Source organism: Tribolium madens, unplaced genomic scaffold (assembly GCF_015345945.1).
Source record: "Tribolium madens isolate multiple individuals breed KSU strain unplaced genomic scaffold, Tmad_KSU_1.1 Scaffold_91;HRSCAF=231;Tcas5.2_LG7, whole genome shotgun sequence".
In the NCBI taxonomy this organism is placed as follows: Eukaryota; Metazoa; Arthropoda; class Insecta; order Coleoptera; family Tenebrionidae; genus Tribolium; species Tribolium madens.
In genome coordinates, this window is record NW_025401063.1 from 18,707,919 (window position 1) to 18,725,487 (window position 17,569).

The 17,569-nt window shown below is 30.3% G+C and overlaps 1 protein-coding gene across 1 annotated transcript; it reads left to right on the forward strand.

Moving 5' to 3' along the window:
- The first annotated feature begins 4,098 nt into the window (after nt 1-4,098).
- Nucleotides 4,099-8,138, forward strand: LOC123011189 (UBX domain-containing protein 4). Its single transcript, XM_044408521.1, has 6 exons — nt 4,099-4,263; nt 4,315-4,449; nt 4,518-4,658; nt 4,712-4,959; nt 6,210-6,889; nt 7,909-8,138. The coding sequence occupies exons 1-6, from the start codon at nt 4,182-4,184 to the stop codon at nt 8,042-8,044; spliced, it is 1,422 nt and encodes a 473-aa protein (XP_044264456.1). The 5' UTR covers nt 4,099-4,181; the 3' UTR covers nt 8,045-8,138.
- Nucleotides 8,139-17,569: the final 9,431 nt, after the last annotated feature.

The following is a 17,569-nucleotide window of genomic DNA, read 5'->3' on the forward strand; positions in this document are numbered from 1 at the left end:
TAACAGATGCTCAAAAATATTACCATTTTTTTCAATACAAGTATGCAGTCTTCGTCTAAAAGATAGTCTAACACGACTTAGCATATCTGCATTTATTAAATGGAATGTATTGCTTATTCTTTGTTTCATATCCTCCGAAGTTGTTGGTCTCAATTTATATACATTTTTATACAATTTTTTAAATGCAACACTTTGCGGCAGTCTTGCATTTGGGTATTTTTATTTGTAGATTCTTTAAGCCAATAAAATATTACGATCCGCTTCACCAAGACTGTATACCATGTTAATGAGGTCTTGACGAGTAAAATTCATTTTGGGACTTATAATCTTCACAATAAAATTGATAGATTGTAACAATGACAGAAGCCCACTCGATTTTTATTGTCCAAAACAGAAAAGTTTATCGAAATTTAGTTAATTTAGGATAGCAATTTAGAATTTTACACTAGACTATACAAACCTTATATTGATGGAAAGCTTGTCAAAAGATCTTTTGATTGGTACAATAATAAATACAGGGTGCCATTTGGAAAAAATGAGTTTTTGACATTTTTAATTTGTCATGTTTAAAAAATCGCAGTAGGCACATGCCACTGAGCAGGTTGTTGAGTAAACACTTAAAAGATGCGGCAAACCTTCAGGAATCAAACGGCGTTACTTAATTTAAGTTGCGTGCAAGCATTTAGAAGTTACGAATTTTTAGACAGACCTCTGCATTTAAAAAATTCTGTTAAAAAAGCGCCACAAATCAAAATTGATAACAGATAAATGAAAACAACCTCTATAAAAGTTATTTGTAATTTAGCGTAGAATCCAAAAATAAAATCAAACTCAGTAGATTCCATTTAAAAAAACATAACTTTAGTGTTTTTTTAATATTGGGACACATGTATATAAACCGTAATATTTTGAAAATGTACATCAAAAACGCAGCTATAATCTAAAAAAAAGAAAAAGTCAATATCTCTTAAAATAAACAAGTTATCGAGCTTTTTCGGACCGTTGGGACAGCCTGTATGTTTATAGGAAACTTTTATCTTAGAATTGAATATTCTATCACCTGGTTAAATTTGTAACAAAAAAATGGAACAGCCCTGTATATAAAAAAAATTAAATCTGAGATTACATATTATTTCGTAGCAACGTGATTTTAGTCGTTTATGACTCTATCGCATAAAAATACATATGTTCAGTTATTCTCTGTAATCTTAAATGAAATCTGTAATGACCAATATAAAACGCGTTATTAATTTTAAACTAAAATTTATAATATTTAAGAGCTATGCTTTAACTTATTCCACTTATTTGACAATCACAATGAAGAAAATTTGCTTTTTAATAACACTCGTTGTTTTAATACCGGTAAGAAAAAAATTGTATTTTTATCTTAGTAAAAATTTGTTGTTTTAGACATTTCTTTGTTTTGAAAATGAAGTTAAAAATCCAGATATAGCAGACTGTGTTGCGCTAGGCGGACAAAAAATAAAAGATTCTGATATAGCAAAAATGGCTTATTGTATTCTTACCAAAACACATTTAATGACAGAAGCAGGCACTTTTGATACTAAACTCCTGACGGAGAAACTTAGACAAGCTGTGCATAGTGACAAAGTAGTAGCTAAAGTTGTTATGATATGTACTTCTGCAAAAGAAACATCATTGAAAACCGCATTTTCGGCATATAAATGTCTCCGTTACCTTGTACCTTGGTTTCCATTAGACTAATAAAGTGTTACTTATTTAGTATCAAAGAAAAAATAAATTATTTGACGTAAGCTGTCTGTTTATTAAACTAACTCTACATACACTTTTAGAGTTTATTTCATTCTTTCATTTTCACATTCTTATAATTTGTAGCAGTCACAAACGTAAAAAATGACACCCTTATAAATCATGATGTCTTGATTAAACAGTCAAACACATTATTCTTTACGTGAAAAATTAATAAAGAAACCTTCAAAAAAATTGAGGAAATACTGCGAAGATTCTTCTACATCCTATGGAATTGTTTACAAGTGGTTTGTTGTTGTTACATGGTCTTTGAGCAAAGCTTCCTTTATCTGAGAGATTCATGTGTGATGCATGATTGTAAAGGCACATCTGTGATTAAAGCCAGAAATATGTGTAAAAAACTACTTTATTATTCAAACTTTTCCACTGAATAGACAAAAAAATTGCATGTTCAACTCGTAAGAAAACTGAAGGTTTAAAACTTCGTGAAAATGTAATTCACTCGCTAGTAAACTTTCAGTTTTTCTTTACCTGTAAAACAATCTACTGTTATTACACAGTCTTTCACATGAGATAACAAGCCTAACAGAAATAAAATAAATTACAAAGTACACTCTTACATGTGTGGAATGTATTTTGAGTTGCATTATTTAATATTTGCAACAAGAGTCGTCATTTTACGTGAATCAGCCTGTATATTTACTGTACATAAAAGAAAAACTATAAAATTAGTCTGTGATCAATTTTTTTTGCAACTTAGTGTTTAATAGTCTTTTGTGTTCCTTTGGTAACAAAAACTTTTGATCACTTATTTGTCATAATCTTGGTTGAAATCTAATGGTCAATATAAAACGTGTTGTTAATTTTAAACAACAATTTGAAATTATTGGAATACATACACGGTTATTCATAAATTTGAAGCAATCTTTGAACCTCAAGAATGACCTATAAAATGATGTTAATTTAAATAATAACTCGTGTCCGATCTCTATTGATACGAATTTTACAGCCCTCGGAATGTGGGTATGGAAATTTATTTTTTTTTGTAATAACTTTGGAACCATTTGACCAAATATTATAAAATTTGGACTACTTACTTGCGGGAACATACCCTTTAAGCTAGTAATTACGAAAACCGGATACATTTACTCAATTTCCGGTTTCAGCAGTTGCAGGTCACATTTTCTATGTTTTTCAGTTTTTTTGGCTTCTTAACACTAATTTTTTATTGCTTAAATCTAAAGAGTAATCAATTTTGATTAAAATACGCATAACATTTTATACTACTAAAATGGACCGTTTTAACGATATTTTAATTTAAAGTGAGAACTGCACAACGCTGAGAACGAAAAACATGAATTTTGAATAAGTGGTATCCACGGCAACCAATGACCATGGTCACATAAATCCCTGTCAGGCATCTGTTAACTTTAACGATAAATTTTTGTCAATTTTTTATGAATTAAATGCTACGAGATCCATTTGGATTTATTCTAAGTTATGTTTGGAGTTTGAGGTAAACTCTTTTATTAAATATTTTCGATTAAGTGTAATAATCGTCCAATCTCAAGTTGACAGATGCCTGACAGTGCCTGACAGCAAAATATGTGACCATGGTCATTTGTTGCCTTGGATATCACTCATTCAAAATTCATACTTTTTGCTTTCAGTGTTGTGTAGTTCTCATTTTAAATTAAAATATCTTTAAAACGGTTTATTTTAGAGGTATTAAAGGTTATGCGTTTTTTATTCAAAATTGATTACTCTATTGTCTTGACCAAAAAAAAAAAAATAATGTTAAGAGGCCAAAAAAACGAAAAAACAAAAATAAGACCTACAACTGCTAAAACCGAAAATTGTGTAAATGTATCGGGTTTTCGTAATTACTAGCTTAAAGGGTATGTTCTCGCAAGTAACTATTCTAAATTTTATAATATTTGGTCAAATGGTTCCAAAGTTATTACAAAAAAATAAATAAATTTACATACCCACATTCCGAGGGCTGTAAAATTCGTATCAATAGAGATCGGACACGAGTTATTATTTAAATTAACATCATTTTATAGCTCATTTTTGAGGTTCAAATATTGCTTCATATTTATGAATAACCCTGTATAGCGTATTAGTTTTCTTCTAGTGAATATCATCTCATTTAAATTTCAACCTTAAGATCGTAAACACCCTGTAGTACTTATATCAATTTTTAAATGTAGTTTTTTTATAAATTTACGTTTTTTTGGTAAATTTTATAATAAATAATTTATTTTGTTTAAAATACAAATTTTTACTCGTATTTTTTGACGCATTCAACCAAATTTGAGTTTGGCGCGAGTTTAATAATTCCCCTACTTGACGGTTGGATGACGGTTGGCAACTCTGCTAATCTAACACGTCATTTTGTACAAAAAACAGATCATTTTTAATTAAAATAAGTGGTAATTTTCATCAAAATGAATTGGTTTAAAGGAGAAATCGCCCAAGCAATCGTCACTTCAAAAGCCAAACAGGCAATATTCGTAGTTTACGTCTATGGTAAAGAATGCAAATATTATCTAACCTCTCATAATATCTTTTTTTTAATAGGGAAAGATGAAACCTCATCACAAATAACCGAATTAATCGACAAAGAAGAAATTGTGAAAATATTAGGAAGTGACAGTTTTGTGGCAATCAAAATCGAAACCGACTCTGTACCTTATCAACAGTTTAGTCAAATTTGTATCCTTTTTCACACTAATTCCCTTGCGTAGGAAATGTTATCAGTTTTTTCTTAACTAATACAATAGATAAGCAAGTTCCAACTCCCTCAATATATTTTATTGGCAAACAAGGGCTGCCTATTGAAATTGTGACAGAAGTGAATGGTGTTAAAAGTTTTCAAGAAAAACTCAACTCGATTTTACAAAAAGGGGGACTTTCCACTATGTGTAAGTACTTTAGAAATAAAATAGTTTTGCTTAATTGTATCTTCTACTTCTAGCTGCACAATCTCAAAATTTTATTAGTAATGAACAGTCACAGCAGCCTCAAACTAAACCAGCAAATGTGGTGTGTGAAAATGATGTTTGTACTATAAAAAAAGATGAAAAGCCTTCAACTAGTCAGCAAGCTGTGAAAGAAGCCGCAAAAGCAGAAGAGAAGCAGGATTTAACAGTTGAAGAAAAAGTTGAGAGAGCTAAACAGTTGGTTGAGCAGAAGAGAGAAGAAAAAAGAAAAGAGGAGTTTGAGGTAGATGTGTAGAAACTCATTAATTAATTTTTTAATTATTTAAAAGTGGTACATTTTTATTTGCGTTAGACACTTAATTTTTTGGAAACAACACATTACTTGTGTTGTGACATTTTTTACTAAGCAGACAAATTTTTAAAAATCTTGTAATTTGATTTTTACAAATTTTCAAAACACTTCCACTTCTTCTTTATTAGAAACTCTACACCTTTTTCAAGTGTAATTCAGAGACCACCACATGTAATTCAGATTAGTCAATTTAGTTTCAGAAAGAGTAAATTGTAATTTAGATTAGTCAATTGTCTTTCAGAAAGTGTTAATTGTAATTCAGAAGAGTAAAATGAGTTTCAGAAACCATGAGATGTAATTCAGATTAGTTAATTTAATTTCAGAAAGTATAAATTGGAATTCAAATTGTATTTCGTAAAGTAATAATTGTAATTCAGAAACCATTACATGTAATTCAGAACAGTAAATATTCAATTTTATGTAATCCAGAAAATATGAAATATAATTCAGATGAGTAACTTGCTGTTATCTCAAAATGAAGTTAACACATAAACGCGAATTATTTTATTATCAGAATTAAAGAGTTACATAAACTTGGTATTTTACAAAATATATAAGATATTTTATTTTCAAAGAAATTTTGGTAATGTAATTTTTAAATAAAAATAACGAATTCTGAATTACAATTGACGAATTCTCAGTTACAAATGACAAACTCTGAATTATAATTAACACTTTCTGAAATACAATTGATTAATCTGAATTCCAATTTACGCTTTCGAAAATTAAATTAACTAATCTGAATTATATTTGATAATTTCTGAAACTCATTTTACTGTTTTGAATTACAATTAACACTTTCTGAAATACAATTGACTAATCTGAAATACAATTAATGTTTTCTTAAATGTATCTTACGCTTTCTGAATAACACTTAAAAAAGTTGTAGTAAAATGATACTGACTGATGTATATTTGGTTGCCTAACATAAAGGGGGTAATAGGTATTTTTTACACAACTTTTGAACAGCTTTTAAATAGCATGCTTTTAGCAAAAGAAATAGAACATAACAATCAAATGTTTCTCCGATTGCACGTGACTGCTTATTTGTTTGCTTTTTTCAGATTATTTAAATTGAAGTTTATTTGACATTCTTAAGTTCAAAATTTATAGTGCAAAAACCTGTCACCTATTCTAATAATGGCATAACAATTTGAAAAACGTACATTTTTCCTTTGCAGAAAGAACGTGAAAAAGAGCTTGAGCGTCGAAAAATGGGCCAGAATGTTCAACAACTGAAACGTTGGCAGGACGACCAAGAACTGAAACAAGTTCTTGAGGAACGTGAAAAAGAAAAGCGCGAAAGTCAAGCAGCTCGTGAAAGAGTCTTAGCTCAAATAGCTCAAGACAAAGCTGAAAGAGCTGCTAAGTTCTCTCCAGCTACTAATCAGCCACAATCTCAGCCCCATTCATCGCAATCATCTCCAAAACCAGTGAACACAAACACAGCAAGGTTGCAATTCCGAATGCCAGATGGCAGGACGGCCACAAACGATTTTGCAAGCAGTGACACTTTAGCAAGTGTCCACGCTCATATTAAAGCTAATTTGCATCTGCCGTTTAACAATTACACTCTTTCAACGACGTTTCCCAGAAGAGAGTTTACAGAAGCAGAGAACAGTCAAACATTGTTACAATTAGGACTTGTTCCGACTGCTGTTATTTTGATTTTGCCGGTTAACAGAGGAGTAGTTGCTACTAATGCTGAAGGGGGATTTACAGGATTCTTATGGACTTTGATTACCCCAATTTTGACTCTTTTGGGATATTTGAAGACTTTTGTGTTTGGATCGGCTCCCGCACCTAGTACTAACAACGATAATCACAATAAACGAGCTGCTGAGTCATCTAGTGATCACAGGTTTGTTTGGTTTGGTCTTTGGAATATATAGGGTGTTACGGAATAGTTTAGCAAAAAATTTTATATGAACGTGTCATGCCCAGGGTGTATACTTTCTTCAGAAACAACTTATTTGTGCCACTGTGTGCTTATAGTTTATTAATACTTAAAGTTAACCTAATGTATGCAAGACTGTCATGGTAGCGGCGGTGCGTTTTGAGTATTTTCCAAATCCATTGCTAGTGTGTTCATTTCTGAGTGAAATTATTAGCTTTGTTGTAAATTTGTTCCCAAATTTATTTGAAAACTTTTAAGTGTACATGAACCTAATACAACTGAATCAATTTTGCAAATTTCAACAAATCACATCTTTTTAACAAAAAAGTGTTGTTTGCATAAAAAATTGCATGGCAACAATTCTTGTAACAAGCTCGTTGTCTAAAAATGTGGTAGGTTTCCATTAAAAAAAATGTTACTATGTTTATCTCGTAATTATAAACAAACAATTAATATTCAAAATTTTTTTTTAATAGCATTTTATAGCCATTGCACACCTATAAATTTATTTACCAGAAAAATAGATAGTTTCGCTAGAATAAAATCGTTTCCAGACTTGTGGACCATTCTGTATTTTTGCCTTCATATAACTTCACACATAATAACTAAGACGAACAAGATTTTAGTTATTTTGCTTAATTTACACAGATTAAATTAAAAAAAGATTTGCTTTCAGCGCGGTTTGAACTCTGGGGTTCAAGCTCAGAAAGTTAAACCGTAAGTAACTAGGTGGACTTTGGACTAAGAAACAAACTTACATCTGCCGTCTTGTCAATATTTTTAAAGTGCACACTAATTTTTATCATCCCAGTTGAGCGGTTCTCAAAATTTGGGACCATAATTTCAAAACGATTATTTGGGAAATCGATACATTTTCGGTATACACGAATTTTTACATTGTCGATTCCTTTTTCCATTCTGTACCTACATTCAAATTTTTACTGAACCATTTCCTAACACCCGGTATAATATGATTGTTTTAGGGCGCAACCTAAAGTTCGAAGAGCTGGAGAAACAACTGTGATTAGAAGGCAAGGGAATATTCACCGTTTATCTAACAAAAATGATAGTGATGATGAAAATAATACATGGAATGGCAATTCTACCCAACAGATGTAAATTTTCTTATTAATTACTTATTACTTGAAATATTCTTTGTTATTTTTCACTAGTTAGGCATACTTTTTGATGTAAATATATTTAGAAATTTTTACTGCGTGTTTTATTTCTCTTCGCTTGAGCAATATAACCTAAATACAAAAAATACAAAACAGTTAAGTTAAATTTTTTCAAATGCATTACGTATTAAAAAAAACTTTTATTTCATACTGCATCGTAATTCCTATGTTTAAGTTAATAATTTGAATCCGGAAAATGAGACTTTACGGTATTAGGTCCAGTAAAAACTATTTTCACTGACTATATTTTTCCTTTTCCAGTCACAAAAGTGTTTATATTCTTTATGGTATCTTTCTAACGATTTTGTAGGATTGAGAGAACCAGTAGCTTCATTATACAGGGTGTTTCACGTGATTTTACGAGGCCTGCGCCTGTAAGATACAATCAATAATACATATTCCGATGCGAACTCGATTACAAATTTTGAAGAATTGAATAATCTTCTCAGTTTGTTCACCCTTTAAAAAAATACAACGCTTTTAGTTAGTAAGTGATTAAAATAGATAAACTAGAATCATACTTATAGTTTCGGATGAAAAGGTATTTCTAGTTTTTTTGAATGATAGAATATCGTCAAATCTGAGATTATTTTTTGAAGATGTATCAAGATAAACTCTCGGAAATGCTTTAAATAGGGCTTGTTCCAAATCTGGTGGCGAACTGACGTTGTCAAAAATGACTGAATTTTGACACTAAACATATGTTTACTATTAAAAAAAATATTGTTGATAGGCGTCGTATGAAATAAAATTTCAAAACCACTGTTATTTTTTAAAAAATTATAATAAGTAGGTACTCATACATAAGATGATGAACAAATTATTAAATTGTTCACGCATGAAAAGAATTTTCAAAAATGATATGCCTAACAATCCTTGTCTTCAAAATTTTTAGAGAGTGTCTTTTCTGTCACTGTCAGTTCGCCATCAGATATGGAATAAGCTCGACCTACCTAGGATATGAGAGTATCTCGAGAATTATACTCGTCGTAGAGTATAATTCTCCAGTCGCATCGTGATTTTACGTCTAGAAAACCATATGTTTATAACATTATAACGTTTTCGCGACCTAAAGCTAATAGACCATTTTGAAATTTTTAAATGTTAGTTTTTATTTTATATACAGGGCTTTTATCTCAAAAGCATCCAAACATTAGTTACATCTTAAGTTTCATCCGTTTTTAGTTTTTTAGTTAAGGGTGGATTAGTTTTTGAAATTTTAGTCCTAGTAACCCTTGATCCAAACAATTTAATTTAAATAAAAGTAATTTTTCAATTAACTGAACTGTCAAATGGTAAATTTTCGCTGAATTGTTGAAACCACCGCCTTCTTAATAAAATGTATTAGATGACACATAATCAAAATCAAAGTTAAAGGCTACTAGGACTGATAGAAATTTCTAAAATAAACTACCCCTAACTCAAAAACGAATCGACAAAATATTTTTTTTATTTACGATTAGATAAGCTTTTTTCCACCCCTTCCAAAAATGTTTCAAAAAGTTGGAGGGGCGCTTTAAAATTTTAAAGTAAGAGTGGTTAGTGACTAGGGGATGAAACCTAAAACGTATTTAATGTTAGTTTTAAACTCTCCCATCGCAACTTAAATCGACATATTTTTTATTTAAATTAAATAGAGTTTAATCAAAAGCTACTACGACTGAAATTTTCAAAAATAAATCCACCCCTAACTGAAAAACAAATCGATAAAAAAAAATTCTTTGAAAGTTAGATACGCTCATTCATTCCCTTTCTGAAAATGTTTCAAAAAGTAGGGGGTTTAAAATTTTAAAGTAGGGGTGGCTAGCGACTAGGGGAGGAAACTTAAACTGTAACTAATGTTGGTTTTCAACTTCCCCCTCGGGATCCTAATCGACCTGTTTTTGCTTGAAAATCCATTTACCCAATGTCAAAAGTTACTGAGACTGGATCCTTTTGAAATGAAAGCCCTGTATAGTTTTTTGGAAGAACGTTTTTGTAAATAATAGAAATTTTCGGACAAGACGATACTTATTACCAACAAACTTATATTCAGGGGATTATTTGATAAGAACGGAAATTTGCGTACAGATAAATTTGCCTTTTACATAAATTTCAAGTCATTTTACATAATTCTACCATTTCTCAGCATTTTTGGCTATATTTATGAATTAATTATTCTCTTAATATAGGCTTGGTAAATTGGTAGTGGTTGTTAACTAATGCGAATCCCAAAAGAGTCGTTTTGAAGTGGTTCGAGACTGATTACCGGTAACCACAACGTTAATTACCACTATAACGCTAGAACACCGATCTGAATGCAGACTACTACATTAAGAGCATTAACTTGCTCACTATTAAGCCAGACCTTTGCATAAATAATGGCGCTGCTGCTCACCACTAGAGCCAAAGCAGAATCAATAAAAGAAAAATAATCGTACAAACGAGGAAATTAATAGACGAAGTTTTTCGTCAGTCGTGACGCAACGTCAAGCTTGGAGCGAACGAGATATAATTTCCGTCGACAAGCTTGCAACTCGAGAGTCGTTAGTTTTAACGATGTCGCTAATGAAACAATCCAAGAAGGCAATTATGAGAGATGACACATTTAACTTCAAGTGTTTCCCTCTACACTCATATCTTCGCGAAAATGGACCCAGTGCATCCATCTCGTCGGCAATTTGAAGGAGATGAATGCGGACGCTTTAACTATGCAAATTAACTTTGCCAACACTAAGTACTGTCAATTATAAACTGCGGTAGAGTCATAACGGTTATTGTTTTTAGGAGCCGCTTTGCACTTGAAACGGTTTCTTCAACTGTCCAGAAAAAGTATTTCAAGAAGTAGGTTTTTATGACATTTCTTCATGTATTTCTATATACAGAGTGTTTCAGAACTCGAGCCCCAGAGAAAAATTTTAAATACGATAAGATAACAAGAACTTGGAAAAAATGTTTAAAAAAATGTTGACATTTATTTTTCAACATTTGACCCATTTTTATCTCTATTTAATATGTCTGATGATCTTGTATGTACATGTTTTTTCATAATTATTATTTAGTAAAGGTACAAAAATTTTGCCAACAAAAGCCACAAATAACGTTAAACATAGTTACAATTTAGGATACAGCTTCTTCTAATAGCCTGCAGCAAAAAAAAAACATGTAGAAAATTAATTTTCCAATAATAAAATAGGGTCAAAGTTCAAATTAAAACCCCCATTACTTCTACATTTTTATAGTTAACATTTTTTCTACGTTCCTGGTATCTTACCTTACATGGCATTTTTCTCTTGGGCACGAGTTCTGAAACAGCCTGTATATGTATACAGTGGATGAGTGGCAAAATTATGGAATAATCTTCTTAAAACTGAAAATATTGTGTTTTGGCAAAAATGCTTAATTTTCTTTTTACAAAATATTCAATTTTCAACTTTTTTGTTTTTACACCTTTTGGTTTTTGAGTAGGTAATGATGTCATCGATATTTTTTTAAAATGGTAACCCACATTTTCTAGCCAATTGGATAATTTTTTTAATTTCCGAAATGACAACACCAAAATATTACTCCTAATTAAAGTGTTCGAAAAAAAATCATCTAAAAATTGAAATAATAACAACAAAAAAACAAACAACATTTTAAATCAATTTGAGAATTTTGTATTTTTAAAAAGAAAATTAACCTGTTTGAGCATTTTTGTCAAAACAAAATATTTTCATTTTTAATAAATAAGATTATTCCATAATTTTGCCGCTTATTGTACAGTGTTCTAAGTTTTAGGGCCAGCGCAAAAATAAATATTTCTAATTGATTAAAAAAAATTGCTAGTGCAAACGATAGAGGATTATAGGTATTCAGTTTGATGCTTTAATATTTTTCAAAATTTTTAGCGTAGGTATTTCAGTGAAACCCCTAAAAACCAAATTTGAAAAAACATTTTTTTAATTAATTGTAATCTTTTATACATGATAAAATTCCTTGATTTTTTCTAATAGTAACTGTAAAAATTGAATAATGTAAAAGCTGATAGATTTTGAGTAATTATCATTTTAACATTGGAAATTGGGAATTCTGGTAATTTATGACCAAGTTTGGGATGATATGCTGTTAATGCATTGACTATAGAGTGACAATAAAACTCGAGTAGGTACGTCATAAATGTTTTTTTATTTTTCTATTTTCACGAATACCTACCACAGAAAAAAATCAAAAATTTATCATGTAAATAATTAGGTTATATATTATAATCAGAAAATATTCCAATTAATTGAAATTTTGTTCTCTAAATTTAATTTTTAAAGTCTCACTGCCATACCTACGATAAAAATTTTGTACAGTATCAAAACATCAAATTAAAGTGTGTTTAATCTTCTATCGTTTATACTATCAAATTTCTTTATTAATCAGTTACAAATGTTTATTTTTGCGCCGGCTCTAAAACTTGAGTCGCCCTGTACATATATGAAAAAATGTAAAATGAGTATGAAACTCAAGTGATTTTTTTAAATTATATTTACAGTTAATTAAGAATAATTAAGAAAAATACTCGTAGATTACAGTGAATTAAAAAAATGAGGTTATAGTAGTTTCTATGCAAACAGATTGCGTTTATGACATTTGATGGCAAATTTTTATTCAGGAAATTTCTCACTTGTATTCCACCACTTATATGGTCATGTAGGAACATTTCCTTTTTATTAATAAAAAAATAAAAGATAGGTATCTTGCACATGTTACAAATCTGAGAATGCACTACAAAGACTGTCTTAATCAATACTGCCATTAATCTAGACTATATTTTTTTAGACTGGTGTATATGTATAGAGACATAAAAAAAACTTTTCCATTCTTAATATTATGTGGTTTTTCTAATTTCGTTGGGAACATTTTGTTTTCTAATATTCTGTTAATCTCACATATTAATTGAATATCGGGCTATATCAAGGACAAAATCCAAACAAATTATCCTTAAACTGGCATAAAAAAGACATAAAGGACAAGAAACTGCATCAAATCATTAATCTAGAAGTAACTCGAGCAAGATGGCGTCGTAAAAACTGCTGATTGTTCATTTAAGCTTAATTAGTAGGCAGTGAAATCATCTTTATATCCTTCAGCTAGGGAGTTTCAGGAGAGAAAGGGCGTTTTATCTCATTTTCTTTCTCCTGAATTTTACTAAAAAACGAATTAATTTTTATAAACAATTACAATTTTAATTAATTAATAGAAAAATAATATAAAATATCTGTAGAAAATTGTTAAATAAATATAATTCTGTTTATTGCCTGTTATTCATTTTTGTTCGGTGATCAGTAATTGTGTTTTTTAGCTTTAAACGACGCTCTAATTATTTATATGTTTTAAACGCTTTTGGTTTACTCTCCTTTATCCGAATAATTTCTTCTAAGTTGCCCAACAGAGTACTTAGTGCGTAGTCCGTCCGCAACGGCGCTGCGAGCCAAATTAGTCCCAGATTAAAACTGCGATGTCCCCCAACGGCCATTAAGGGTACAGTCCCTTTGGCAAGCGACAATTAACCGGTCCTCTCGCATACTCCTTTGGCTTCGCCACCCTCATCCCCCTTTCTTTTCGTCTATCAAGACAAACTTCGGACTTTTATCACACATTTCCGGTAAACACTCAATATCAAGCGACGTCTTAATCGACGCGTGAAATTTTTTTAATCGGATTAATCTGCTCCGAAATGGAGTTTTTTGTTCCAGAGGGTTGAAAAAATGATTGGATTTAATAAGGCAGCCATGTCTGCATTCGGTGGGGGTGGTTGCGAGGTCGCCCCCGGCAGCCATTTGTCTAACTGCCCCACTCCGTGCTACACTTTTAATTAACAGAGCTAAATCGTTTAATGTGTCCCCAGACATTACTTTAATCTGGTGCTAATTATAACATCCCTTCTGCTTCGCTCCCCGCGACGACCGTATATCGCGCACATACAACCACCTTTGTTCCATCCTAAAACGGTTGCGTGTTCAATTCAACCGATTGATACATTATTCAAAAGTTTTATTGCTGCTTTTTCAAATTGCGATCTGCTCAAAAATAGTCAGTTTCATAGACGTCAACCAACAAATCTTCATTTTTGCGTATTTGTAAGGAGTTAAAAAGTCTAATATTTTTACTTTTAAGGACTCAACAAATTGGTAAATCACATTAAAATCTTCTGAATACAAAGGGCGACAAAAAAAAGTCATGTCGTGACAACTTGACAAATTTTATATTATTTTGTTCGACTCAGTGAGACAAATCAAATGCACTAAAAAAAAATTAAAAAATCCACACACTTTATACATACACTGAACTAAATATTTTTTTTCTAATTTAAATGAATTTTAAATACTTTAACTTTAAAAAATCATTACTCAATAACTATTAGGCCGATTTCCTTCAAATAAAGACCATTCTAAAGAGATGGAGCTGCCCTTTAGAGTGATATGCAATTTGAAATTGAGTATTGGCAAACTTTTGTTCGAACAGTGTTCGAAGAAGTTCGGAGTAAATCGAAGCAATCTAAGAAAAACCCTATGAGTATTTTTTTTTGTCACTATCGTGTAGAGCATCTTTTTATTAGTAAGAATCCAAATTTTTAAAATAATATACCGAGTAGTTTTTAAGATATAATATTTTGAAATTAAGGTTTGCTATTCAGGTATTGCGCCATGTAGGAGAAATGCATGTTAATCTTACTTAAAATTTCATTTTTATAAAAGTATTTGTTCTAAGACTCTTCTTTTGCTTAAAAAGGTCAATTGCTCTTTCTTTGTTCTAATTATAATAAACAAACACAGTTTCTTTACTTAAAACAAACAAAGAGTACCTGCGTACTAATTAAAGCAAATAAAGAGTTTTTTCGTTCTAAAAATGACCACTGATCATTGAGCAAAAAGGATCTAGAAGTTTAAGGCACGAGCCTTAAATATAAGAGCAAATCTTTTTCAAATCAAATTACTTTCCATTCAGTTTCCAACTTGTTCGCTTTGTTCTAGCTTTCTGAACTTTTTTTTTTGAAAATGTTCTCAGCAAATGCTTTGTCATCACTTTCTACTGATGTTGAATGCAATAAGTCATTTGCTTCGTGTGCAACTGTTATCACAACTACTACCTACAAGAGCTAACTGAAGCTAATTGTAGAATATACCAACAAAATAAATCAGGTGACTTATTGCATTTAACATCACTCGAAAGTGATGAGAAAGCATTTGCTCAGAACATTTTTAAAATAAGTTTAGAAAGCTAGACAAAGTGAACAAGTCGAAATCTGAATTGAAAGTGATTTGATTTGAAAAAGATTTGCCCTTATATTTAAGACTCGTGCCTTAAACTTCTAGATCCTCTTTGCTCAATGATCAGTGGTCATTTTTACCAAAAAAAAAAACTCCTTAGGTATTTGCTTTAATTAGTACTCAGGTACTCTTTATTTATTTTCAGTAAACAAACAGTTTTTGTTTATTCTAATTAGAACAAAGAAGGTGCAATTGACCATTTTTAAGCAAAAGAAGAGTCTTAAAACAAAAACTTTTATAAAAATGCAATTTTCAGTAAGATTAACATGCATTTCTCCCACATGGAGCAATGCTTGATTTGCAAACCTTAACTTCAAAAAATCACATCTTGAAAACTACTCGGTATATTCTTTTGAAAATTTGGATTACAAAACTAATAAAGAGATGCTCTACATGATGGTAATGATGAAAAAAAATCACTCATAGGGTTTTTATTAGATTATTTCGATTAACTTCGAACTTCTTGGAACACTGTTCGAAGAAAAGTTTGTCTATATTCAATTTCAAATTTTATATCATTCTAAAGGGCAAGGCTATCCCTTTAGAATGGTCTTTATTTGAAGGAAATCGGCCTAATAGTTATTGAGTAATGATTTTTTTAAGTTAAAGTATTTTAAATTCATTTAAATTAGAAAAAAATTATTTAGTTCAAAGTGTGTGGTCTTTTTAATTTTTTTTTAGTGCATTTGATTTGTCTCACTGAGACGAACAAAATGATATATAATTGTCAAATTGTCACGACATGACTTTTTTTGTCGCCCTGTGATATGAGAAAATGTATACTGTGGTCACTTTTTATTTAAAAAATTTTGCTATCTAAATGGATTACTTAATATTTATATGAAGTTCTGTACAATTTATAGACACCCTGTATATTCTTTGACGTCAATTTAAAAAGATTTATATCAAAAATCATGCTTTTTTAATCCAAATAAATCCATATGTGTATAATCCGTATTTATATAAATTAATTTAATTTTAAGTCGAGTTTTCGGAAACAAATAAGATAGACATTAAGTAATTAATCTAAGCTTGTCGCCAGGCATAAGATTTATGCTATTTTTATGATTCCGTTAACAACTAAACGTATTTCATTTTAGTCATAATTTACAATCTAACGGTTTAATGTTCTATAGTTAATCGATGATTTCCCACAAAGCGCCCACCGTGTGAAACATATTTTAATGCTTTTAAAAATATTGACACGACATAATCAGTAATACGACTATATTAAAACATAAGTGTTATTTAACTGCAGCACTTTATCAATTATCGATACGGCCAGTCATCCATCTCAATTTTGTAAATAAATAAAGCTCACAACAGGTAACTCAATCACTGACTGGCTTTATGTGTTCGGTAGCATATGATATACTGTTGACAGTTGGTTCCATCCATCTGTCACATTAAAATTATTTTAATAGAAATAGGTAGGTAATTTACTGGTACTCGAGAAATTTGACCGGAAAAATCGGTGGCGGCTTGTTTATTGTTTGTTTTGTAAATTTCCTTCTAATCCCTGATAAATGCAATTTTTGTGAGAGTTAGAGTAGTGTTACAGGTATTTAGAATAACGCTCTTTTCAATCTTTTGATATGCAGTTTTTGACGGAAATATGTACTTAAACGGTGATAAGAGTTATTAAAAACTTAATGGCTGTTTTATTGTGTAAACTGTAAATCAAATTTAAATAAGGGTGATAATTCTGTTTGTTTTGGATAAATACATAATAAGTTTGTGGTGGTAATACGTTTAACAAAAAATTTGTGGGACATCTTATCTTCGTGTAAACACAAAGCAGAGCAAATAAATAGTTTTTACAGTTTTAGTTATAGAATGTAAAAACTATTATTATTACTATTATTAGTAACTAGAAATACGGTTTGTTGATAGGTTTGTCAACGAAGAAAAAATATAATATATTGCTACTGCGTGACAAACACGTTACACCACCAAGAAAATGTGTGTTTGACATCGTATTTGCGTAAAAAAACAACACTGAAAAATAGAGAACTAATTTTTACTACTATACAGTGTTTTTCTTTTGGTTTTCCTCTTTTGTCAAATGTATTTCACTATTTCTCAAAACTATTTCTCACCTACGTCGCTTTGACATTAATATATTAAATGAAATAGTTTTTAGTAATAGTTAAATTAATAATAGTGAAAAACATTTAACAAAAAAGGAA

Bases quoted from the DNA above. Each gene is read 5' to 3' on its own strand.
- LOC123011189 (XM_044408521.1), top strand. From the start codon at position 4,182: ATGAATTGGTTTAAAGGAGAAATCGCCCAAGCAATCGTCACTTCAAAA. The intron at 4,659-4,711 runs GTAAGTACTTTA...TTCTACTTCTAG, and splicing joins AGGGGGACTTTCCACTATGT to CTGCACAATCTCAAAATTTT. The intron at 6,890-7,908 runs GTTTGTTTGGTT...TGATTGTTTTAG, and splicing joins GAGTCATCTAGTGATCACAG to GGCGCAACCTAAAGTTCGAA.